The 26,954-nt window shown below is 43.6% G+C and overlaps 1 protein-coding gene across 1 annotated transcript in view; it reads left to right on the top strand.

Moving 5' to 3' along the window:
- The window catches only part of DOCK4 (dedicator of cytokinesis 4), a 705,907-nt gene that overhangs the window by 589,408 nt on the left and 89,545 nt on the right, over positions 1-26,954 (top strand). The window contains exons 35-39 of the mRNA XM_070948091.1: positions 3,779-3,839; positions 14,846-14,939; positions 16,849-16,997; positions 23,030-23,116; positions 24,604-24,708. Of these exons, the coding sequence (XP_070804192.1) occupies positions 3,779-3,839; positions 14,846-14,939; positions 16,849-16,997; positions 23,030-23,116; positions 24,604-24,708 (496 nt within the window). The remainder of the gene's footprint in view (positions 1-3,778; positions 3,840-14,845; positions 14,940-16,848; positions 16,998-23,029; positions 23,117-24,603; positions 24,709-26,954) is intronic.

Below are 26,954 nucleotides of genomic sequence, written 5' to 3' on the forward strand. Positions count from 1 at the left end.
AAGCCATCTGTTCCCGGAGCTTTGGCAGTTTTCAGTTGTTTTATTGCTGCAATTATCTCCTCAGCTGTTATAGGATGATTCAGTCTTTCCTTTTGTTGATTAGTAGCTTTTGTAACTCTTTTATTTTCTAGATATTTTTCTATAAGTCCATTCTGTATGTCTTCTTTAGCATATAGTTTAGTATAGTAGTCTACAAAAACTTCTTTAATTAATTTTTGTTGATAAATTTCTGTCCCTCCAATATCAATACAGTCGATGGTCCGCATACTCTGCTTCTTCCTTAAAATGTAAGCCAGCCATCTGCCCGGTTTATTAGCATTACAAAATGTATTATGCTTTGCATATTGTAAATTTGTTATAACTTGGTCCGCCATAAGCATTTGGAATTGGTCTTTCAAAAGTTTTATAGCACTACGTGTTCTTTCATCTGTTGGATTTTTAATAAGTAACTGTTCTTTTTTCTTTATTTCTACTTCAATTTCAGATCTTTTCTTTTGTCTATTCAGTTTATGTTTAGAGTTCATATGAATGAGTACCCCTCTCATATATGCTTTACTCGCGTCCCACACAATTTCAATAGGGGTACCCTTGTTCAAATTAATATCAAAAAATTCTTTCATCTGCTTCTTAAGTTCTGTTATATTTTTTTCATATCTAAACAGATTTTCATTTAATCTCCATGATCTTCTCTCAATTTTTGCAGTCTCGATTTCTATCCATACTGGACTATGATCAGATAAAGTTCTTGGAAAGATTTTAGTCCTTTTTGTTTTAACAAGTAAATCATTTGATACTAAAATAAAATCAATCCTTGAAAAAGATCTGTATCTATCAGAAAAGAAAGTATAGTCCAAGTCTTTTAAGTTATGTATTCTCCAAACATCCTTTAGTTCCAAATCTTCTTTCATTTCAAAAAAAGTTTGTGGTAGTCTAATCTTTGACTTCGCCAGACTTTTTTTGTCTAGTTTGGAATCAATTACTCCATTCCAATCTCCCATAATCAAAATTGATCTATAGTCCCATTGCAATATTTTAGTATGCAAAATTTTATAAAAGTGATCCTGCTGTTGGTTAGGAGCATAAATCCCAATCACAAGAATTTGGCCATATGCAGTACACAGTTCAATTGCTACAAACCTACCACCTTCATCTGCTTCTATAATTTTAGCTGATAAACTTTTATTTATATAAATAACCACGCCATTCTTTTTTTCCAAATTTGAGGCTATGAAATGTATTCCTAACTTTAAGTTTATCAAATATTTTTGATCTTGCGTTCTAATATGAGTTTCTTGTAAACAAATTATATCATTATTAAATTGTTGTAAATATGTAAATATTTTCTTCCTTTTCTGTGGTGAGTTCAGTCCATTCACGTTCCAAGACAAAAACTTAACCATCATGCATACCTTTTTGAAGCAACGAGCAAGATTGCTGGATGTCTTCCGAGGCCGCCGACTTTGCTCTCCCCATGGCTTCCCTTTGTTCTGTAGTACTCTTAGCTCCTTTTTTATATTGTTGTGCCGTAGCTCTTTCTTGCAATTGTTTTTCTTTAAGTTGTTTTGAAACTGCACGAGTTATTCGCTGGTCTTTAGCTTCAGCCATACGCTCTAGGTCCAATGCCACATCTCTTGTAGTCAGAATTGGAGAAGATTCTAACAGGGGCTCCTCCAGAAAACCTCCTACAGCACCCTGTGCTTCTGTTGGGTCTAATTCAATCTGCTTAAGCTGCACTTCCAACTCTTGCTGGGGTTGCTTCTCCTTCTCACTCTCCTTTATCTCCAATACAGTAGATGAACGTGGAGATGGTGATCTCTCCTTGAAAACATTATAATAAAAATATACCGCTTTTTCAACAGTATTCAGTCGATGTCTTTCCCCCTGATACTTCAAAATTATGCCCGTTGGAGCATCCCACCTGAATGGAATCTCTAATTTGTTTAATTCCTTTACTAAAAAACCAAAATCTTTTCTATCTTTCAGCATCTTTGGTGGTAGTTCTTTATAAATTCCAACCTGAGTTCCCTCAACTTGCACAGAGGAAAGGAAAGATTTTTGCAGAATATCATTTCTCATTCTTCTATCTGTGAAATATATCACCACATCTCTTGGTAGTTGTCTTTGTCTGGCCACCCATGAGTTCACTCTGTAAATTTTATCTATTTTGTAAAAGATCTCATCAGGATTAATTTTTAACAACACAGCCAAGGCATCAGCGCAAACCTGTCTCAAATCTTGCTGGTCACTCTCTTTAATCCCTCTAATTCTTATGGCAAATTCCATAGACCGGAATTTCATCATCGTGATTTCGTCTTCAACTCTCTGCATTTTATTATCCACATCAGAAATTTTAAAATCAGTATCCTTTATTTTGACATTCACTTCTGATTTAAATTCTTCCAATTTGGAATCCACTTTGATAATAATTTCTGACAGGCCAGAAACTGCGTTTGATAATTTATCAGTCACCTTGTCATAATTCTCTTTCACCAAATTTTTCATTTCAGTAATTTCCTGCTTAATTTCCTGTTGATATTTTTGAAATTTATCATCCAAAGCCTGCGTGATAAATTTTTTTAAACTTTCAAAATCTAACTGCTCTTCAGGCTTATGTGTGGGAGATCCCCCCCCTGTTGCCTTGCCTTCCTGCTTTTTAGAAGCCATTTTGCCACGTGAGTTAGATTTTCTAAAAAGAGAAATCCTTTTTCTTCTTCCAGCACCACAAAGTCCTCTAAAAAAATCCCTCAGCTTTAGTCAAATTAGAAGTAAACTTGTATGAAGTCAGCTTATTTTAGAAAGGGATTTTTTCACCCCTCTTCTCCTGTGCTCGTAACAAACAGCGCTACAATGTAAGTTATTAGAATGGCTTTAGAAAGTCACTTTCCCTTTCCCTTTCAGCTTGTTAACTTGTTAGCGCTGGAGCGGCGCCATTTTTTCAAGCCGCTTCCACTCACTTAAATTTTTAATCAGATCAAGAAGTCACGAAGAAAGGAAAATACTTGCAATTCCTTGGTTTCAGGGTTCAGGCTTTTTTTCCCCGTTAGTTGGTAGGGTTAAATTCAATCGATTTGTTTGCTGCTGCCGGCTTGCTCTGCAGAAAGCAGAGTCGTCCCACGCCGTCCGGAGTCTTCGCAAGTTGAAAGGGAGCCGCGCCTGTTTCCTCCCCAGTAGTAGACTTCTGGGGGCTCACAGGGGCTCAACCTGCGCTTTGCCAACTCTCTCCTTCAAATCCTACAGATTCTGGAGTTTTCAAGCCGCTTCTCACGATCGAAGCGGCTCTACAAACGGCGGGGCTGGCGGACCTTAAAAAAGGCACCGTCTTCACCGGAGCCAGAAAAACCGGAAGTCGATGAAGGGACCTATCTTGATTGCTTTATATTAAAATATTTTAATATGTTTATTACTTTGTGGCCAACAGTTCTCTGAATTTAGAGGATGATGAATGTTCACCTTATTTGCTTTATATTGCTTTATATAAAATAGCATATTACTGCTTTGATGTACAATGTACAGTGTACAAATGGACAAGAAAATAGCAAAAGAAAGGGAGAGAATGAAAGTTGGAATATATAAGGAAAGAATGCATGATGAAAGAATGTAGCTACATATTCCTTTAGTTTTTAAATTCATTTTGTATTTTATGGTATTAACATATACTTAAATCTGTAGTGTGTATGAATCTCTTAATAAAAAATTATTTTGATAGATTATTTAATCTGATGTGCATAAATATATTTTCTGCATAATATTTCATTCAAAAGTTTTTTCCCTTGTCCAGGGACTGCATGAAAATGGGAGAAGTGGATGGCAAAAAGATTGGATGTACTGTCAGCTTGTTGGTGTGTATCTCTTTGATTCTGGATATCTTGCTATTTCATATTTAAAATATCAAAGCTTAGTTGAGAAGAATATTTTTTAACAGCCTGCTTTCCAGACAGATTAAAAGTACAAATTCTATTGCATAAGTAATGTACAGCAGTGAATTCAAAGCCTATTTTAAAAGAATAAAATATTTATGCTACATTGAATATATATTGCTAGTTACCTAGTCAATGTTTTTGGAAGTATGCGGGGCAAAAAGTGCAAATCCAGGAATAAAGGGATATGTGAGAGCTTAGCATATTCTACTAGACGTTTCTAAAGGATGAAAATGAGAACAGAGATTATTCTATTAGCCAAACCTCATCTAAACATATAAAACATCCATTGTTCTACCAATGTTCACCAATGTGAACAACCTATGCTAAGAGCTATTCGATTGCTGGAGGCCCATAAATGCTGTGGCTAAACTGGAATGCCTTTGTTCATAAAAAATAAAAAAGCAAGAAGAGGCTAGAAACATCCAAATTTGTGCCATTTATTTCAAGAGCCAAATAGTTGTCAACAGCAAGAGCTTGCCAGAGTCTCAATCCTTGGTGACATTTTAATTGTAGGGTATTTTTTCATCTAAGGCATGGACTCCAACTGCCGTTTTCTTTCATTATTCTTTTCAGCGTTTGGTAAATACTTTACCTTCAATCTCAGATACCTTTGATTAGATTTTTCTGATGTAGAAGAACATAGGCACGACTTACAATCCTGTTTATCCCCTTGCAAGACAATTCCAGTATTTCAGCTCATGAGATTAAAAGGAAAAAGTGCTAGCTTTAGCTTGCAATATTGTTCTGCAATTCTATTTTACTTAACAATATGTAATGTACTCTTTTCTGACTATCAGCAAGAATATATTTGATACATTGCAGCAACGCCCACAGATCCTGCATGAAAGTGGATTTTCTGTAAATATTACAGGCTGAAGAGATGGGAAAATCAGAATAATATCTTTGGAATGATCACAGGGACAAATAACATATCAATGCACAATTCTATTTGACTTTAAATCTTATGGTCCACTTTTATAATTACATTTTTACATTTCCTTCTTTATATAGCTTAGTTCAAAAAGACAAAGTTTTGTTTCAAGAGTTTTTTAAATATAATTTTAGCACAATTCCATATCTAAAAATAGCATTATTATTTAAAACAGCTATTTGTAATAGACAGAAATTGAGTCAAGGCTATAATGCTCAAAGTTTTAATTTAGTTATGGGTAGCACTTTGTTTAGAAATATGTTTTTCTGTGATGCCTCATTAATATATGCAAATCATTGTTAGGCAGTCATTAAGTGAGGATAGAACAAACATAGATTTCAGTTGTTAGCTGGTATTCATGCATATGTGAATTAGTTATAAATGCACTTCTAATCCAGAATGCAAAACAAACAAAGGAAATAGTAGTAGAAAAATCCACAAGCAGGAGAGTTCATCTGTAAGGACCAGCCTCTCCTCCCCTTCAAGAGCCTTGGTACTACAGTGGTTTAAAGCACCCTGTTATTAACACAGCTGCCTGCAATTTACTGCTGGTTCGAATCTCTCCAAGGCTCAAGGTTGACTCAGCCTTCCATCCTTTCTAAGGTAGGTTAAATGAGGACCCAGTTTGTGGGGGCAATAAGCTGACTTTGTATAAAAATATACAAAAGTATGAAGGCTATTGCTGAGCACATTGTAAGCCGCCCTGAGTCTCCGGAGAAGGGTGGCATATAAATCAAATTAAAAAAAAAAAAAAAGAAAGTATAGACTCTTGAAAACTTTGTATTTCAAAAGGAACCTTTTATTGAAAAGGGATGAAAGCAAGTTAAAATTCAAAGCAGACTATGAGGTCCCTCAAGGTATACAATCCATGATAAAGGAAAGTAGGAACCCCTCCCCACCATCCGATGTGGATTCCCACCAATCCGCAGGTGTGAAGATGTTACTGTACTAGCCTCTCTGAGAAACAGATAAGGAGAGTTTCTCAGGGCCATCTTCCAGCATTGCAATCCACATGGCCCTCCCTCCCCTCTCATTCCCCAAGAGGTGAGAATTCTCCAGGCATTATAGGTGCCAGGCAATGGTTATAAATCTGGTTAAAGGTTATACAAGAAATAGGATACTTAGGATACATAGGAAAGAGAACTAAATGTGACAAATCCAAATCCCCCTCCCCTTCTTCCACTGAAGAATGGCAGATACATGGATCTGACATCATCCTAGTTACAATATGACTCTTATTTGAAAAATCCATCTCCTTACTAGGACAAAAATAAAAGTTATACCTAGCAGAGAGATGGAAATAAATCCATCATCATGTGGTATGGTGATGGCATACTGTCACGAGTGTTTCCAGGATTGGAAAGCACTGAGAGCACGGAGTTTGAGGATAAGACCCTTTACAAGTCCGTGATTGGGTCGTTGTTGTACATTGCAAATTGGACTAGACCGGACATCAGTCTAAGTGTAAATGTGTTATCTAGACATTCGGAACATCCCACACAGTACCATTGGAGCGGAATCAAACGACTCCTGAAATATTTAAAAGGTACTGTGAACTATTCATTGTTATTGGAACCAGAAGCAACTAGAGAATTAAGATTGAGTTGTTTTTCGGATGCCGATTGGGCAGGGGATGTTAGATCTAGAAAAAGTACCTCGGGGTACATTGTATACCTAAATAGTAGCCCCGTGTATTGGTACTCTGGGAAGCAGAAGTTAATTGCAACTTCCACAGCAGAAGCTGAATATGTGAGTTTGTCCAAAGCTTCCAATAACCTAGTTTGGTTTGACGATCTTCTGGTAAGCTTATGGAGGCAGCCCATGCAACCTATAAAAGTCTATGAGGACAACATGGCTGCCATTAACATATCGGAAGCCGATGCTGCAGGCCAGAGATCGCGCCATATTGATATACAAAACAAACATGTCAGGCAATTGGTGAAAACAGGTTTCATTAAGACTATGTATTGTGAAACTAAGGAACAGGTAGCGGATGTGTTTACCAAACCGCTGCCCCATGACCAACACCTCTATCTTCTGGGTAAAATGTCGATGGCTATGTGAATGTACTTACCATTGATGTATATATGTACCCAATGTAGAATGTATGTTTGTTAACGAGTCAAATAGCCGCAGAGAAGGGGATTGTCACGAGTGTTTCCAGGATTGCTGTGGCTACCTGCCTACTCACAAACAGTATGGTTTCAATCAAGCCATCTCCCGTTTGCAATTACCTGCAAGCCTTCCCCACCCTAGTTAATTGCAGGTTAACTCCCCATATAAGCAAGGACCTTTTGCTTGCTACTCGGGCCTAGACTTCAGGTTTAGGCCTAAATGCACAGCTCCTGCAGGAAGCTTAGTGCAATGCTGCAGATGGGAGAAGAATGCAGATAAGGACTCCAGACGCCGTTGCAGAGAAACTCCCACGGATGCTTGCCTTTTGCTGTTTTGTAGCACGCAAGCTATCATCGGGACTGCTGTTGCTGGACCTTTTTCCTCCCACAAGCTTCAAGCAATGTTTGGTGTTTGAACTGTTTTTACTTCAGGTGACTTTTAGCTGTGATGTTTGTGCTGCCCCCATTTTGATTGCCTTGATGATGTATCGACGCCGAAGCTGCTTACCTTCATGCTAGCTTTATTCTCTTGTGAACTGTTTCGGTATTGTGGAGAGGAATCTAGGGAGATAGCCTTGCTTCACATACCCAGATAAGACTTTGTTTTTAATGTGCTTTCTTAAAGACATAGTGCTTTTTAAATGTTTTAAAGTAAATTATATTTTTACACAAGACGCCTCTGTCAGAATTATTTCAGTCTCAGTGTGTTTACTCATGAGCTGGTTCACGGTCCGGGGTACCCCTCAACCCCATTTCATAACACATACCTGTTTCTAAGATCAACAAAAGGGGCGTTGGTCCTACCTGATATGCTCTTTCTCAGGGTGCGGGGAAGATCATCCAGGAATGGAAGATCATTCAGGAATGGGTGGAACTCTGCTTCTCTGCTTGGAGACCAAGTAATTTTTTTTTGGCCATGCCTCCCCTGCCTGGGTCCTCCCCAGTTTGACGAAGGCACAGCAATGATGATGAGGCTCGCAACCTGTGAAAACAGTAACCCTCCCGGACTATGGACCAGACGGTCGCCAGGGTGGGGCTGGATGATCTTCCCCGCACCCTGAGAAGGAGCGCATATCAGGTAGGACCAACGCCCCTTCTCCAGTGTGATGGGGAAGATCATCCAGGAATGGGACTTACCAAAACCGGTTAATCATAAGGGAGGGAAGCAGTCTGGTTCCAAGTCCCCCGCTCCGCACGATCCCCTGTAGAACTCACCTGCCCCTTGCAGCGCCAACCAAATGGGCATAACAAGAGACTGGAACGATTTCCCAAATGTGTGACCCACGCCACCGGCGTGACCTCCCCGGAAGAGATGCCATGGCATTTGAAGTAGTGGACATTCCGGAAGCTCTCCATCGGACCATGCCAGCCCGGCTCCCCGTCCCATAAGTGATGGGTTGACCGAGATGCAGCGAGAGGAAAACTGGAAGGAACAAAGAAACTCCATTCCCCCCCCCCAATGGGGAAAGACCCCGAGAAGCCAATGAGTCGAAGCTCTGAGCGGCCAAGGCAGCCAAAGCCAGCTGCAGGTCCGGGCTGGGTCGCAGCTGAAGCCGCGGAGAGAACCGAGTAAGCGGTACAGCTGTCCCTGGAAAGCACCTCAAACATAAGGCAATTGCCCATGTGGCCAGATGTAGGCGTATGGGACAGCCCATGGTATCGGCCCTCCGGAGGGGTCACCAGAACAAGAGCCTGTGGTCAACACGAGGACCAGAATCATCTGATCCCCGTCGGGAACCCGCCATGCAGCTGCAGGCCCCCTGAGACCGCATGGCAGCTTCAACCCCGGGGAGCCAAACACAACAATGCTGGGAAGGTGAGTCCAAGCCAAGCTGGCCGTATAGAGGATAGGTGACCTCTGTCCACCTAGGTCGGCCCACCAGGTGCCTGGTCAAAACCCAGAGCCTGGAGAACCACTAAAATGGTAAAGGGCAGAAACAGTGTGAAGCCCAATGCCCACATCGTACTCCCAGGTGAAGACCGCCCTAACTTCCCGTTGGTGCCCGGCCGAGTGATGGCTTGCCAGGGCCCGTGACAAGGGAAAGTACCCCAAGGGTGTTTAAACCCGGCAAGGGACTCTGGTAACTGCAAGCAAGTGGACCTAGATTGTGGTCCCAGGTGGACCAGGATGAGTTGGGCAAGATGGGAAGGATGCCCCTTCCCCGGCCAGGCCATGAATGGTGGAATGTGCTTGCCTCACCTAGGTGTGTCCCGCCTATGTGATACCCTTTCTTTCGGCATCAGCGAATTAGGCACCAGGTGTTGTAGCCAGAAAGGTGGTCAGTCACCACTCCACGGTGGCAGTGAGAGGAGCTCTCACCCGACCAGTCCATCCCGGAAGGCTGAGAAGGCCCCACTACCCCAAGGTCCTGGGGGGGTTCCCATCCTGAGGGGCCTAGTGTGAAACATGCTATGTGGTTCATACGGGTTGCAGATAGACAACCTGGGACAAACAAGGATGTCCTGGGCTACACATTGTCCCGGATTCCCTGCAGTCAGAAGAGGCCGGCACATAGCTCCTTCCCAGCGAGTTGGTTCCATGTCATAAGACTACTGCCCTTTCCTGGTAGGGCAGCAGATGGCAACCCAAAGGGAACGTCGGGCCCAATGGCCTCTAGTGATGACCCACTTCCTGAAAAAAGGCCGGGAACCGCATGCGCAGGACCAGAGTCCCCCCGTGGTGGGATCCCAACCAGGGGGGGAGACCCGCCGAGCCCGACTAAGGCCTATCAGGAGGGCCCATGCAGCGGACCAGACTAAAGAGTGCCGCAATGCAGGAGTCCAGGGTCCATCCATGGAACATAGCTATACCACCCCCCGTGCGGGTTCCCCAGTACCCCGAAGTAAGCCACCGCATGGGAGAATACTGGCAAGCCTCCATGCAGTGTGAGAGGGTCTGGGCATGGAACACCGGTAATGGTGATTACAAACCCTGTCTAGGCCGGAGGACAGAGAACAGCTGGAATAAACTGACCCTCATAGTACCGACGCCTTAGTGGCTACCTCCAAGGTAAGTAAGGGAGGTTACAACCCTGCACACGAACAGCCGGGCTAACGATGAGAGGTCACTATCCTGCCATCATATGAAATTGGCGGACTCCATAGGACGAATGGGTGTCAGAGAAAGGGACAAGGTCCACTTGCGGGAAACCACAGGGGCAAGCTGAGTGAAGGCGAGTTTGTGGAGTCCAGACCAGTGCAAGCGCCTCCCCAGAGTCTGAGAACTGGGAGAAGGAGGAATGATGTAAGTACTATCAGTGGCCCCAAGGGCTATGGCTGTGGCCCCACCCCATTGTGCGAAGAGGTTGGAGCGCGTGCCCCGCCCAGAACTGACATCCTCCCCTGTGGTGGGCCCAGCCTACCGGCGGTCTGAATTTCACCAGACAAGAAGGTACCTGACTCCGAAGGAGCCTTATGAGAAGAGAGAGGGAAGCACCAACAGTGCCATCTGTACTATTCAGGCGGGGCCTCATCACAGCCTGTCATTGAGGACTGGGTGAAGCATACCCTGAGGTGATGGTAACCCCAAGCAGGGTGCCTGGTTGACATCAAATTACCTCCACCAATGCCAGCTTTTGATGCAGCCAGTGCAGAGGACTGTCGCCACTGAGGGGACGATTGATAAGGCCGTCAGGTGTGCTTTCTCGAAAGCGACCTCGGCTGAAGTCCCACAATGGGAATAACACATGCTTGACTGGTATCTGTAAACATTGTACAGAGTCAGTATAGTACCCTCAACCATTGGGGTTCTACTTTGACAGACCCTGAAGAACTGAAGCTGGGTCTATAATGAGCCCCGTCGGGTTGAACGTCCGACAACGGGCCTAGGCAGCATGCAATGTGTCCTTCTGGCCCCTGCGACACTGAGAGGTACCGCTGCCCTGCTAAGGTCCATGGGGGAATTGTCCCTGGTGTCTGGCCACAAAAAGGGGTTGAGTACAAGACAACCCCTTGTTGTCTTGGTGTCTATCTCCAGGTCAGACTGAAATACCACCTCATATTGCGTTAACAGTCAACTCAATAGGTAACAGCGCCGGTATTGTACCACCGTGAGATCAGAGGGTACAGCATGTGGGCTGCCCCCAGTACCAGGGGATGGGAGGTCATCCCTGGATTGTTCCCTAGGTTTCGAACGAAGGCACATGACCCAGGAAACCCCTGTGAGCCATCTATGCCGATCTGCATAACTGCAGAGGCCATGGAACCCCGGAAAGGGGACTGGGAGACTGGATCCGAACCCAGGCTGGCCATGGCCCAGACCTGGCGGTGGTGCCAAGGCCTTGTTGTCACCTTGAATAACATGAGAACGTGGGCGTTGTCATATTAGACAGCTCGCCAACTTGAAACCAAGTATAGGAAGCCATGTGGCTAGCCAGATCAGCTCATGTAATTTCTCCTAACCCTCGGAGGGTGTTTTTTTTCTTTCTATTATTATTATTGTTGTTGTTGTTGTTGGTGGTGGTGGTGGTAGTGTGCTGCAGCCTTATAAAAGAGCCATGGGCGGTAGCCGGCAGAATCAACAGGCTAGCATGCCTGATCCATCCCAGTGGTGCTCCGTCCCTGGAACAGACCCATCGGCTTACGGCAGGTGGCACCAGGTCTCCCTGAAGGGAGCAGGGCTTCTGCTTCAGGCATGAACAAACTGAGACCTGTAGAGAAGGAAGACCAGAGCTGTCAAATATTGCGTTCTGAAGATAACGACCTACTTGGTGCCAGCTGGTGGCGAAACACTGGTGTTTGAGAAATTTGAGAGCTGATAGCTGCCCCTACGAGCTCCTGACATAATAAGGGAGCGCTGACTGTTGGCAGAAGTTGCCGCCCACTGGCCTCCGAGACCCAGGTAGGCTAGGCAGTGCCAGGGATTACTTCCTACCCTGAGCGATTGTTGCTCCTATTCCGGCAACCCACTGCACAAGGTGGCGGCTCTTGCCCTCTCCAGCTGTTGCCAGGCAAATCAGCTCATGATGAGCCACTGCCTCCTAAGCCAATTTGGTGGGACATCCGCCCCCCATATGGATCCCTTGGTGAAACAGCTAGCTTGGTGCCGGCACCGAAGTGGTGAAAAAGGGCGCCAAAAATAACACCCACCGTTTATCTGCAGGGTGCCTGAGTTTGTCACTCTTGACTCCTGTCGTGCAAGGCACCTTCCTCGCTTAATACATGTGGGAGCGGGCGGGCTAGCTCGGGGGAACTTCCCCGGCTGCAATTGTTATGGCGTGAAGCCGATCACCCCTTCACCTCAGGCTGTAAAGCCGATGTTGACTGAATGAGGCCCCCCACTGCGGCCGCCTCAGTTGACTCCGCCACCAATTAGATCTCGAGATAAAATGGGGGGGGCAGACTGGCTCGAAGAGAGCTCTGCTGCCGAAACAACCTTAGCTTCTGGCGTTCCCGCTCACATGATCTCTCACACAATGCAGGCTGGCTCGTAGGTGCATTCCTGCCTCAGCTGCCGCAGCGTCTGACATTCACAATTGAACATAAATTCAAGGAGACAGGCCCGAAAAGAGCTCTCCATTAGCGGCTGCGTTGTGGTTGGCGTCTCTGGGAATAGCTCCCGAGACTAGGCAGACCAGCTCTGAGGGAGCACTCCAGCCACCGCTCTCATGGTGCTCGACGCCGGTGATGTTACCTCATAGTAGAAGGCAGTCTGGCTCGAAGCGAGCACTCCTGCCTCTGGGGCGATGCAGCTGATGCTGCCGACCTGTTACCTTGCAATATAGGCAGCTCGTCTCGCCAGAACTCTCCTGCTGCGGCCGCAATAGCGCTGAGCGCTGACATTGCCATTCTAGGCAGGAAAAGCAGGCTGGCCTGAACCAAGTGTTCCTGCTGAGGCTGTGAGTGCGCTGGTTGCTCCCATGCTCAACGAGCTGTAAGGAAGGCCTCCACTTTGTCTAGAAACGGGCAGACCAGCTGGCGAAGAGCACTCCTGCCACGGCTATGGGGCGCCGAAGGCGCCAGCCGCTTTCCAAGTACAAATCTGGCAGACTGGCTCATCATGAGCACTCCTGCCACGGCTCTTGAGGCGTCAAACGCACTTGCCGCTATCAGTATGCCTGGACGAAGCCGGGCAGGGACTGAGTCCCTCTCTGCAGATGCAGAACATAGCCAGGGGTAGCCCTTACCAAGGCAAAAACCCCTCCGCTGAACGCGGGATTGGCAGGGACCTCAGCCGCTTGTCAGGCTGGTAGGGAGCTTTACCAGTGGACCGGCAAATCTCCTGGATCGCTGCCCAGTGATCTCCGAGCCTTGCTCGATAAGAAATTCCATGTCATCATTGAAGTAATTAGGAATGGGTGAGCCTCATTTTCTCAGTCTCATCTCGTAGAAGACCGAGTCGAACTGGGGACAAGTCGAACCCTGCCTGGGTTGGCAGGGGAGGCGTGGACAAAAAAAAAAAAAATTAGTCGGTCTCCAAGCAGAGAAACAGAGTTCTACCCATTCCTGGATGATCTTCCATTCCTGGATGATCTTCCCCGCCACAATGGAGAAATTCTTTTGGTAGGTATAGTCATTATCTGAACTTTCTATGTCGCATACATGTAACATATGCTTCGTTATTCAAATAATTAACATAAATTTCCAAAAAATCTATATAGGTTGTCTATTGCAAGAGCATTCAATTTGCTTAAAGCTGGAACATTAGCTTTAGTCCAGAACTGCAGTAAAATTGTCACAAAGGACAAAGCATTGTCCCCTGAATTCTCAATCATGAATATCACATTTGGCACATTTTTGCTTTTAAAAAGATGGTCAAGGGAGTGGTAGGCATCTGACAATCTGTCCGCCTCTCATTCAAATAGCCATTCTGCTCCTGAATTTAGGTGGCATGATTTTGAAAGAGAGGGTTTTTTTTTCTTTCCTTCCTTCCTTAGGCTATTCTGTTCCCATTTCTACACTTTAAAAATGCTGAAAAGCAAGGAAGAAAAACCAACAAAAAACTCCACTACCTCTGATAATATCATTAGCGTGATTCTAATTTGTGGGAGTATGTTGTGAGGTTGTAATGCCTAAGTTTAGGAAAGTAGCCTATCAATTAGGATTTGGATAAAACTTCTGAAATTTTTAAACATGTATTTTTATTCACTTTCTGAGTTTAATATATGTTATGTACATATGTCAGTCATACAATGTATTCCTTTCTTACACAGAGGCCATGTGGCACTATTCTGGAAGTGAGTGCCAGTTTTGGAAGCAATTGCAATGAATTGTGGCTGTTCAGAAATAGAATCCACTTCTTGGATGGTGCCAAAGGGCTGCTGTTATATAGAGAACCTGAGGGGGTGGAGTGGCCAGCTCTCCTTCCCAAATGTGATCTCTGGTTCTTTGCTCTTCTTCTTCTTCTTCTTCTTCTTCTTCTTCTTCTTCTTCTTCTTCTTCTTCTTCTTCTTCTTCTTCTTCTTCTTCTTCTTCTTCTTCTTCTTCTTCTTCTTCTTCTTCTTCTTCTTCTTCTTCTTCTTCTTCTTCTTCTTCTTCTTTTAATTTGATTTATATGCCACCCTTCTCCGGAGACTCAGGGCAGTTTACAATGTGTTAAGCAATAGCCTTCATACTTTTGTATATTTATACAAAGCTTATTGCCCCCACAAACTGGGTCCTCAATTTACCTACCTTAGAAAGGATGGAAGGCTGAGTCAACCTTGAGCCTGGTGAGATTCGAACTTACAGTAATTGCAGACAGCTGGTGTTAATCACAATGCTATCAGTCTGCTGAGCCACCAGGCTTATATTTTTAAAATATAAAATAATTGCTTAAGATTTGTGAACAAAACATTCACATCCTTTTCAGGACAGAGAGCAGCAAAATTAAGCTGAGTGATTTGTAGAATATAGTTATATTATCTGTTGTAATGATATTTTGTAATTTGCTTTGGTTCCAGAATTTCTATAAAACAGAACTGAATAAAGAAGAGATGTACATTAGGTACATACATAAACTATATGATCTGCACCTAAAAGCACAAAACTTTACAGGTAAATATTTTTTTCACATAACCTGGACAAAATATTTTTGGAAATATTCTAACTGTATACCCTGTTTCCCCAAAAATAAGACCCAACTGGAAAATAAGTCCTAGCATGATTTTTCAGGATGCTTGTAATATAAGCCCTATCCCCAAAATAAGCCCCAGTTAAGATTGTCAGCCAGATGGATGCATTTAGTACCATATTTTCCCCAAAATAAGACCTAACCAGAAAATAAGCTCTAATGCATCTTTTGGAGCAAAAATTAATATAAGATCTGGTCTTATTTTGGGGGGAACCTAGATCTTCTCTGTTATTAGAAAAATTGGGTGATAATGTATTATTCTATTATTAATCTCAGGAAATGGGAGAAGCACATTTTATTCTTCAGGTACCAAAATAACTTGGTTAGATAAGACCAACCAATGGATACTGTAGATCACGGATGTCAAACTTGCAGCATCATTTGCCGTCACATGACATTTTGTGATGTTTTGTCCCTTCACAGAGCTGGGGTGGATGTGGCCTGCATGTGATGCATCTGGCCCACAGGCCACCAGTTTGACATCCCTGCTGTTGATCATTATGATACAGGTTGACTTATGACTGTAATGTAGCCTGCCCATTATGGTTGCAACTTATGATAGTGATAGCCTTGCTTAATAACCCCAATCCCTCTTCTCCACATTGTGGTTGTTAAGCAGAGCATGGGTGCAACAGAGAGGGGGAAACCTTAGAAGGCCTTGTTCTGGCTCAGGCCTGCACTTGTAGCACCTCCCCAGCTCACCTGATCACTTACCTTTTCAATAGATCTCTTTCGAGAAGCAACCTTTCTACTGCAAGGCCTTCTTACACAGAGGCCATGTGGCACTATTCTGAAGTGAGTGCCAATTTTGGAAGCAGTTGCAATGAATTGTGGCTGTTCAGAAATAACATCCACTTCTTGGATGGTGCCAAAGTGGCCAGTTCTCCTTCCCAAACGTGATCTCTGGTTCTTTGCTGTGCTCCTTGACCTACCTATACTGTGGAGGCCATGTAGTGCCATCCCAGAAGCATAAATGTTGTGTAAAAGATGGCTATAACATTACTTTTAAGAATCCTTACTGCAAATAAATATGTAAATATGAATGTTGCATTCAATTATCTCAGAAAAGAATAATTTTGGGGGGGGGGATTCGCCTACCTGTTAGGCCCATGGAACCAAGAATGACATAAGGAGTTGCTTCTGAGTAGTTTCCTTATTGTTGCTTGCCTATAGAAAGAAACCTTGCCAAACTAAAGCATCTATATGCATAACTACCAGATATACCTTGTGTAATGTTAGGAAGAGTTCACCTTTCTACATTTGTCTCTTTGCTTGCTGGCCTATATTCCATTATACTATCCTCCATCTGCATTTAACATGTTACATTTTTTTTATTTATTTATATATCAAACTTTTTAACTGCCCATCTCCCTCACCCATTTCTTCTCTCTTCCTGTTATCCCTATTTTGAGTAGTTCAGAAATGTTTGTATCTATTTTTGATTGACCCAAGCTCTGCAAAATATGGCTAAGCTTAACTGTAGTCTATCTGAAACAAGCTGTCTTAAAACAGTTAATGAAACTGTTCTCCTTCTATAATCCAGTGTCAAGTTTAATGATAGTTTGGTGTTTGTTTTTTATTTAACTAAATAACAGTTAAATAAAATCAGAAGCAAAAGCATCTGGTCTCCTGCAGAAAAGAAGAAAAGGAGAGAAACCTGAATAGGCAAAACTTGTTTCATTCTCTTTACTTTATCCTAACATCTAATGCTGTTGCAGTCTTAACATCAAGGAGCAAATTATCTAGTAACGTATCAATTATTTATGGAATGCATTTTTTCTGTGACTGTGGATACATTAAAATTGTTTCATGTTTATTTGTAAAACTTGATAGAAGCTGCCTATACACTTTTGCTGTATGATGAACTGTTGGAATGGTCAGACAGACCATTGCGGGAATTCCTAAGCTATCCTATGCAGACAGAATGGCAGCGTAAAGAATGTCTTCATCTCACGATAATCCAGAATTTTGACAGAGGAAAAGTAAGAAAGTTTTGGCTGCTATTTTTCTTATTTGCTACTGCCTTCTTTTGAACAATTAATTATTAATATTGCTTGCCATCTATTATTTGAGATACAGCATAATTGATATGCAAATTGCACATACTCATATGAATTCTGAAGTTGGCTGTTTAGGGAAAATTTCAACCTGTACCCCATACCCATATTTCATTTAATATATATCTTTCAGATAGGTTCAAGTAGTTCAAATTGTGATAATGTTTTTTTAAAACAAGGATGATTCATCTTTGATCCAACATTTATACCTACTGTGCCCTGTTGTATTGATGATTATGAGCTGTATTGTGTATTTTTAAATTCTATGATGTTCTTAAAATGACAGGGTCTACATCAATAAAAACCAAGTATATTTCAGATTTGATTATTTTAGCTAAAAAAATTATGGACTCAATTGTAATGCTAAAATATGAAGTTTTGATTATGGATTTAATATATTTCTATTGGTTGTTTAATTTCTGATGTATTCTAAGCTCCTGATGATTTGGGATAGAAGGAATCACACATTATTTCTGCAAGGGGTTTGGGCTTTTTGTTTCTTGATGAGCAAAACTGATGCCAGTATGTGCAATTTTATTTGGAATTACTTTGGAAATTAAACAGTCTTATAGAAGCAATTCATAATAAGTGTAAGGATTGTCTCTCCCCCTATCTTAAGAAAGTGAAAACTCTTGAAATGGAGTATTTCGAAAGGAATCTTTTATTAAGTAGAAGTGACAACAATGGATTCAAAGCAATACCCTTAGGCAAGACAAATAGAATTAAAGGAGTAGAGACCCCTCCCATTAGCCAGAATGCAGATTTTAGCCAATACACAAGTGTGAAGATGTTTTCTTTACCAGCTGCCCTGAGAACCAGATAAGCATGCATTCCCATTGCTATCCTCCATTATCCTTTAAAGTGAAACAACCTACATGGCCTGTTCTGACCTAGGTTTCCTGATACAGTAAAAGTACACAATGAGTCCCAAAAACCCTCTTTTTATTTCAACGGCTGTGAATTCTGTTCATTCACAGATGGACTCAATTGTAAAGAGTCCGACAGAAGTCTGCCATAGTCCTTCAGGATAAGGCTGATAAGCACCCACCTTTATCTCCCTTGACACACTGCCAAGACCTAATTGGCAATTAAGTTTGCAAGGCCACACGGAACACAGAGTTAAAATGGAGCTGCAGAAGTAAAACCGGTCAGCACAAACAACGCTGCTTCCTGCAAAGGCCCATGTGCCTTTGCTCCTTCTTTATGTCTTATGGGAGGGGCCAATCATCTCCAAAACCTACTCCCAAGTCGTCATTTTTTTTTTAACTGTTCTTGTTTTCTGGCAGCTCTGGGCATATGCACACTGGGAACAGGCTCCCCCTATTCCTCTGCCTCACTGATGTCCGACTCTGGAGGCTCCGGAGTCCACACATAAGTCCCAAATGGCCCTGGCCCCATCTCTGCCTCTGATGCAGAGCCCTTGTCCAAGCCTGCCCCAGACTCCAGGACTGACCCATGTTCCTCCCCAGCCTCCTCACTGTTTGACTCTGTTGCCAGCTCCAAAGGCCACTGGCGGACCACAACATGGCTGTCATAAACATTCCCCAATGGTAAGGAGGTCTCAGGACACTTTGTGTCCTGACACGCCAGGATCTAGGTTGTAAAATATCCGTTGACACAGGCAATGCTATAAATCGAATCCAGCCCTCCCCCTTCTCCCAATTGAATGGCAGTATCACTTTTAGGGATCTGACATGCTGCCTTCCTTAGAAAAAGAAAGGCTCCACCTGTAAAAAGATATAAACAAAAAAAATCCTTTATAATATATTAACAAGGTTTGTTAGGGTTTTGGGAGTGAAATTTTCTCAGTAAGATAGGAGCCCTAACATGGTGTTTAGTGACCCATTCATTTTGGGATGAGAGTAAATGTTTCCAAGCAATTAAGTATAGGATTTTTCCTCTGTGGATCCTAGAGTCAAGGATTTCCTTGATTTCAAAGTATTGTTCACCTTCTATCATGATGGGAACAGGTGGTGTAGATGCAGGTGGCCTGAGTGATGAGATTAACTCTCGTTTGAGTAAACTAATGTGAAATACTGGGTGGACTTGCCTGAATGTCTTTGGAAGGAGTAGTTCAACTGTTACTGGATTGATGACCCTAATGATAGGGAAAGGTCCAATGAAATTTGGCCCTAGTTTCTTTGATGGCTATAATAATTTCAGGAATTTTGTAGATAAGTATACTCTATCTCCAACATGGAAAGGTTTAGGTTCCATTCTTTTCTTGTCAGCTTGCATTTTAAAAGCCTCTCTAGCTTCTTTAAAGCTAATCTAACTACTGGTCATGTGTTTTGTAAAGTAGCCATTCACTCCTTAAGTGAGGGGATAGTGGGTTCTTCTGTGGGTAATTCAGGCATGGGGCTGAAATTCTGGCCTATTGCTACTCTAAAAGGGGTAAAACCAGTACTTGAGTGTACAGAGTTATTAAATGCAACCAGCAAAAGGTAAAAGTTCAGTCCAATTATCCTGTTGAAAATTAATAAAACATCTTAGATATTGTTCTAGCACCAAGTTCGTCCTCTCAGCTTTCTTACATTAATCCTCAAATTCCCTACTAAGGTTGGGCTGATCAAGCAGTGGGTGCACCCTGAGTCCACTAAAGCAGAGATATTTATCTCCCTGTCCCGGTTTGGGATAAATAGTCTTAAGGGGAGGTTAAATGGTTTAATTGGTTTGCATCCTCTGGATTGCTTCCGAATGAGTGCGATTCCTCCTGCTGAGATGCTGGAGTTTCCTCCCCAAAGAGGTGGGAGGGGGATGGAAACTCTACGATCTCCCTGCTCCTCAGGCAGTCTCCTTCCTGCACTGGCCAGGTTTTGCAAGTTTCCCCCCTGGTGGGCATTCTGGTTTCTGGGTGGGCGTTTGAGAACAATACTCTGCAGCTCAGTGCCCCTCCTTTCCACGCTTGAAACAGGCTGAGGATTTTGGAGAAAATGTGGTTTACGGTTTGAAGGGCTCTTGCTTCCATTGGGGTGGGGATTTCTACCATGCTCACCCCGCTCGGTACTAGTTTCTGGCCATATCAATCTTGGCTTCTTCAGTGGTGAGGTACCACTCCTGTAGGTGATTTGGTGTGCCTCAGCCCACACAGGCATTGTATAGATCATCACTCAGCCCATCCTTGAAACAGCTTATCAAAATGTCCTCAACACGCCACAACTGGTGTGTTGTGGCCAGTTCACACAACATGTGAGGTCACAGAATTCTTCAGTATACTCTGCCACTGGCTGTCGCCCCTGCTTCACCACCTTAATGCGGTCGCGTGCTTTCCGATCTGTGAGGGGGTCCTCGAAACGTTGTCGCAGGGCCATCATGGAATGATTGAAGTCCCGCAGTTCTGGTGCGTCGGCATTATGCAGGGTCACCATCCATCTGGCAGCGGCTCCCTCCAGGGCTAGGGTAACAGCTTTTACTCGGGATCCTTGGGTTTGGATATCACACCCGTGCTCTTGCATATAGGTGAGCATGTGTGCCACAAAGAATCCTAATTGTTGTGGATCCCCATCAAACATCATCCCAAGGGAGGGAGTTTTTCTTTCCAGCTGCGGGGCTTGGGGCTGGTTGGGAATGGGCGCCAGTGCACATGCTGCCCAGGGGGGAGGGTTTGCTAGGTCCTCTGGCACCGCTGTTGCGCCATCTGCTCGATTGATGGGCTCCAGAGGGATGGTGCCCCCCCCCGGCATTATCCGCAGCTGCTGCCCTTTCAGTGCTCCTTGGCTGTTGTCCTGGCTCCCCTCGGATGTTGAGATTTTCCAAAGTTTCCATCACCAATTGAGTTATATGCCTCTTCAGACGATCCTCTCTCAGCAGTGCTTCGGTTAGTTCCCCCTAGTCAGAGAGGGCTTCTAGCTCCAGTTTCCACCCGGGTTTCGGTTACCATGGCTGAGGGTGACTCTTCTGGTTCTCCCATCCCAGCTGTCTTTCTTCCTGATGCCAATTGACCAGCAGGGCTTTTCGGAATCCTCTTGGGTTACCTCATCCTCTCCGATGGGGTGCAAGAAGCAGGCATCGGGCTAGGTTGATATCTCCCCCCAGCATTCGGCTTCTCCCTGTTCCCTGTTTTGTTTGGACATGGTTTGCAGGATCCCCTCAATAGAGCGAATATTGCTTCTCTGGGTTGACCTTTTTGCAGATGTTGCTTTCTGTAAGGATTGCCACTCCCTCTAGCTTAAGAAAGTGAAAACTCTTGAAACAGAGTATTTCAAAAGGGACCTTTTATTAAGCAGAAATGACAGCAATGGATTCAAAGCAAGTCTGAATACCCTTAGGCAAGACAAGTAGAATTAAAGCAGTAGAGACCCCTCCCATTAGCCAGAATGCAGATTTTAGCCAATACACAAATGTGAAGATTTTTTCTTTACCAGCTGCCCTGAGAACCCGATAAGCATGCATTCCCATTGCTATCCTCCGTTATCCTTTAAAGTGAAACAACCAACATGGCCATCATAAACATTTCCCAAAGGTAAGGAGATCTCAGGGCGCTTTGGCGCCAGGATATAGGTTGTAAAATATCCGTTGACACAGGCAATGCTAATAAATCGAATCCAGCCCCCCCTCCCCTTCTCCCAATTGAATGGCAGTATTACTTTTAGGGATCTGACAGTAAGATTGTTTGAAAAGCCCTGTGGGTATTCCTACCCCTTTTGTAACTCTTCTTGGGGTCTAGTTTTGTTTTATAAAATTTATGCAGTGGCCTCTTTCAGTGTAAAGGATAAGAAAGAACTGTGGGACCATATCTTTGACTTTGTTTTCCTTCCTCCCTCTTCACCTGGAAGATGTAGAGAAGTAGAGCCTTTATTAAAATATCTTGATAAATGAATACCAGTTTCATATATAGTTTTCCATGCATAGGGATCTGGTAGAAACCTCAATGATATCCACATGAAACCATTTTGCAGATAAATGAGTTACAGACTTGCATCACATGACTCAAGTATATGGGTGTCAAACTCGATTACATCACGTGACGTATCATGACATATTGTCACTTTTTTGACTGCGGAGCTGGGGTGGGCGTGGCCTGCGTGTGATGCATCTGGCCTGTGGGCCATCAGTTTGACACCCCTGCTCAAGTATATAATTATGTCATTATGCATGAAATGTCATATGCCCTTTTCCCTGCCCATTTCCTGCTAAAACTCAGTCTTCTGTTTCAGCAGTTCCTAGTTTATGGATCATTGTGCAGTTTTATGTAAATGCTTCCCTAACAGTCACAGTGATGCATAGAGAATGAGATGGATCTTGAGAATCTTTGTACTTTAGAAGTGGTTCCTCTTTAATGGTGGTATGCTCTTTAGAAAAATAAAACTTTTTTTTTACATTAAACTCTATTTGGGGTGCTTTAAAATGAATATCTTAAAAAAAACTATATGTGGAGGAGAATTGAACTACTCTATGCCCTTGCAGTGAATTATGTCTTGTGAGAAATATTGATCATATGGACCTAGCCTATGCTCCCCTGCTTAAATGTGTATATTTTAATCAACCTAATGTAGACAGAATTGTTGACACAGCATGTTGCAAACACTAATCAAGCAAAGTGTATTACAATTTTGACCCTAGTAGGGAGGAAAGCCAATATATAAGCTCTGTTTCAAGAAGCAAAGTGATTTAAACCAGCATTAGGGGTACCTTCTGACTCTCCTCTATGCTACATATACCAAATATTTGAATAAGGTTATGCATACAGTTTTGCCAATGGTATTCAGTAGTATATGAATGCCAGTCTAGGAACCTGGCAAGTCAGTTATTCTGAACATCTGTGAATGAAATTTAATTATATTTAATGTATTGACAATTTTCATAAGCAGCTGTTCTCTTCCTTTTCAATAATATTAGTAATTGTTAAGGGAGAGATTGAACTGCTAACAGGAGATACTTGAAAATTTGTTGGGAACAGATAAAAACCTTCAGATTCTTCTCTCTGGTGAAAATTTCTCTTTCTTATTTGTCTACAGTGCTGGGAAAATGGTATTATTTTATGCAGGAAGATTGCTGAGCAATATGAAAGCTATTATGACTACAGAAATCTCAGCAAGATGCGGGTAATAAGATTGAATTTTTTAAATATAAATATTATTCACACAGTACAGTACAGTCTTTCACAATTAGACTACCATTTTTATCCACAGTGAGGACAGCCCTGAATTTAAGATCATCCCTTGAAGCAAAAGTAGATAAAAACAAAAATAAATAAATAACCTAATAACCTAAAAAAGACAAACATTGTGTGATGCCTAATGATGCCCTTATTAATTTTGGGTTGTCAGTTCCAGCTGAATCAGATACTTGATAATCAAACAGAGATACAAAATTTATTCATCTTCTGTGGGTGAAACTAAGAATGTAAGTGTAATAGTGACTTTTGTTTTAAGGTATAGTATCAATGACTATTTATTGTATGAGTTTCAGCTATTGGGTAGTTTTTAAAATGTAATGAATAAACAAACTAGGATTGTGCAAGTGAATCTAGGGTCACATGAGTGTAGGCTTTCATGGCTGATATCTGTTGGGCAATGTTGGGCTTCAGGATTTAGCAACCGTGGTCTAGATAACAGAGTTTCTGATGTTTCACCAACAAATATGGCTGGCATCTTCAGAGCAAGATGGTTTGCTATACAATCTACAGGCAATTGAGCAGCGACTGACTGGGCTCCTGTCTTTATACACAAGTGATCTGATAGCTGTAGAGCCAGGAAATCTGAACTCTAGACCACAGTCACAAAATCAGTTTACTTTGATTAAAAAGTTGCTCATCACATCCTATCTGTCATTTGCCAAAAATAGAAGACAGGTTTTTTTTTTGCAGGCATTGCAAAACACAAGCCAGAAAAGGCAGACTAATGTGTTTTCTGGTACAGCTTCCTAAATATTAATGCAAACTATGTAGGAGGAGGTGTGCGCTATGTCTTCTATAATGCTCGCCAAAGTAATTTAATTTCAGTTAATGATTTGGAAAAGGTAAATGGCACATCTTCTGCAATACTTGTTGAAAGTTTCTGCATAAACAGCCTGGAGCTCTGTAACACTTGCCAAAAATTTCACTGATGGCACCATTGCAACACTCATTTGCTTCTAGGCGATTCACTAAACCTTTTGGCAAACAGTCTGGAGTAGATCAGCAGCCCCTCCTTTTTTTCCTGTAGCTGTGCAAAGCAGAACAAAATTGAAGTAACATGATGTAACATTTTGCATCATGAAGTGCTATACCATAGTACTTTGTGAAATAGCTTTGAAGGAGTACTTCAGTTGAACTTTTGAATCCCCACAAGACCATAGTAAGTGTACGATTGAAAAAGAATACAAATCAAAATAGATAAGAATGAAGGAGGAGCCAAACAAGTGCTATTTCTTTTGATAAATCCAAAACTCTGTCTAGTACCATTTTATATAACCATTGGATTGAAATCATTTTTTGATATCTATAGATCACAGTTGAATGATATTTCTTGTTTTTCTTTTTTGTTTAGTACACAAAAAGTACACAAAATGTCCTTCTTTCTCATTTGTTTATTTATCTAAATCCACACAGTTGATGGAAGCTTCTTTATACGATAAAATTATGGATCAGCAACGTTTGGAGCCTGAGTTTTTCAGAGTTGGATTTTATGGGAAGAAGTTTCCATTTTTCTTACGGGTGAGTTTGGATTTTTTAAATACAAATGTTAACATGCATGACAATGTTAGGCTAATACTATTAGAACATTTACAGATTAAAAACTACAGTATGTACAGCACTTTAATAAAATTATGTGTAACATAATTCTGAATTGCGCATGCCCAAGATGGCGACTCCTGAGGGAAGCTCCGGTTTTGCGGGGGTGATGCCCTGGCGGTTAGGGGGTCCTTAGGGGCAGATTGTCCATCTATGGCCCATGGCGTGGTGAGAGGGCTGATTCGCCGATTTGTTGGGAGCATTTTGGCTCCGGAAGATCCTTTGGGAGAGCAGTTTATGGCTTGGCTCTCCGGAACAGCTTGAAGTGAGACGGGCGGTGCTGGTGGGGTGTAAGATGGCGAGATAGGCCTGGAGCTCCGTGACAGCTGACCCTGCATCCGTCGGAGGCTGCCGGAGGGATGGCGGTGCACGGCGGTGGTGGCCATTTGGCACCCTTGGCGAGACTCCGCTGGACCCTGGTGACGGCAGGAGCTGCCTGCGGAGGCCAGCGACGGGCGGAGTCGGCGCGGAGGAGGCCGATGGTGATGGCGGCAGTGACAACGGCGCCCGAAATGGCGGTTACCGGCGGCGGTAGTGGGAGCGGCAGAGACCAAAGAGGCCACAAGCGGGAGAGCAGGGACCTGCCTGATTATTTTCAGCGGAAACTCCTGGGCGACGGAGGGAAGCTGACCCATTCATTGTCAGGCCAGCCCTGGACCATCTCCCAGAGGCCTCCCCCCTCTTTTTTCTATGTGGGGGGGGGTTAAACCAGAGGTACTTTATGCATGGAAGATCTGAAGGTGGCTAAGGAGATGGGAAGGGGACTGTGGTGTCTACCATGGGGGCTTTGCTCTGGTATGTCACTGCCTTACTCCACCTCCCCCCCTCCTGTATTTTTCATCTCACGTGCCCCTTTTGTGGCCGGATATTCGGCCTTTTGTGATCATTTGCTATCCAGGTTTGTTGTTTCCTGTGTGTCAGGATGAGAGTTTCCCTACTTTTATGTCATCTGAGTCTCCCTGGATTCGCCTACTACATATTTCCCACAGACTATCCGTGTCTCTGAACTCAAGGATTGGCTATTCCATCTGTGCCTAGATACAACATTGAAAGAACCGGACTAAAGCTGCTGTTTCTCTCCTCTATATCTGGTTGCCGTGAGAGGGTGGCCGATGTTTACATCTGAGTTCAAAATGGCTTAAGTTTTCTACCACTGATGTGAGAGGTCAGTGGGACTAAAATGACTTGTACCTCTGATTGATACTCTCTCCACGGGACCCTGGATAGCTAGGACATCCCCACCAGCTATGGACTATCTAGCTACAAAATGTACTCGTTGGAAGAACTCCTCAAACTGTGAGATTCCCCCCTCTCGCAGGTCTGGCCCTCTGCTTTACCGAGGCCCTATCTCGATGATGGAATTTGGAGTCCGGAGAGATGGCATACAGCAAAAAGAGGGTTATGGGGTTTTTTAGGGAAATTTTTTAATAACATTTTAAGGGATTCTGGGAGGGGGGTAGGTTACGTGGGTTTGGGGGAAAACCCGTGGGGGAGGGTATCTGAGCCAGCTGAGGGGCACGGCATGGGAGGTGCAGACTCAGAGGTCAAGGAGGGGGTTAGAGCTTATGATGCAGATGGCCATGACATCGATACTGTAGGTGGGAGGGGCAGATATGGCGGGAGCAGGGGGCCACATCATTTTGTGGGAGTGTGTCCTCGCTGGTTGCAAGCGGTGGCACACTCCGGCCCCCAAAGCTCTTCTCGTTCCCCAGGTTGTACGGAACCTTGGGCCCCAGACCTTCGACTGATGCTGTGCAATGTCAGGTCCGTGGTAAATAAAGCCCCCCTCATTTGTGACCTTATTCAGGAGGGGGGTGCGGACCTGGCGGGTATCACGGAGACCTGGTTGGGCCAGGAGGGGGGAGCCCCCCTTGTTGATATGTGCCCACCCGGTTTCCGTGCATTCCATCAGCCAAGGTCACAGGGGAGGGGTGGAGGTGTGGCGGGTATCATTAACAAGGGTCTTGGACCGAGGGAGGCCACTGTTCCTCAGACAGCTGGATGTGAGTCCCTCCTTGTGAAGTGGGGTCATAGGGTGCAGTTGGGCTTGCTAGTCACGTACCTGGCTCCCTGCCATGTGGCAGCAGCCCTGCCCGAGCTGCTCGACGTTATAGCCGCGATGGTGGTTGACACCCCCAGGCTTATGGTCATGGGGGATTTTAACCTGC

This window comes from Pituophis catenifer, unplaced genomic scaffold (assembly GCF_029215685.1).
Source record: "Pituophis catenifer annectens isolate HBS135680 unplaced genomic scaffold, rPitCat1.0.hap2 SCAF_7, whole genome shotgun sequence".
Lineage (NCBI taxonomy): Eukaryota > Metazoa > Chordata > Lepidosauria > Squamata > Colubridae > Pituophis > Pituophis catenifer.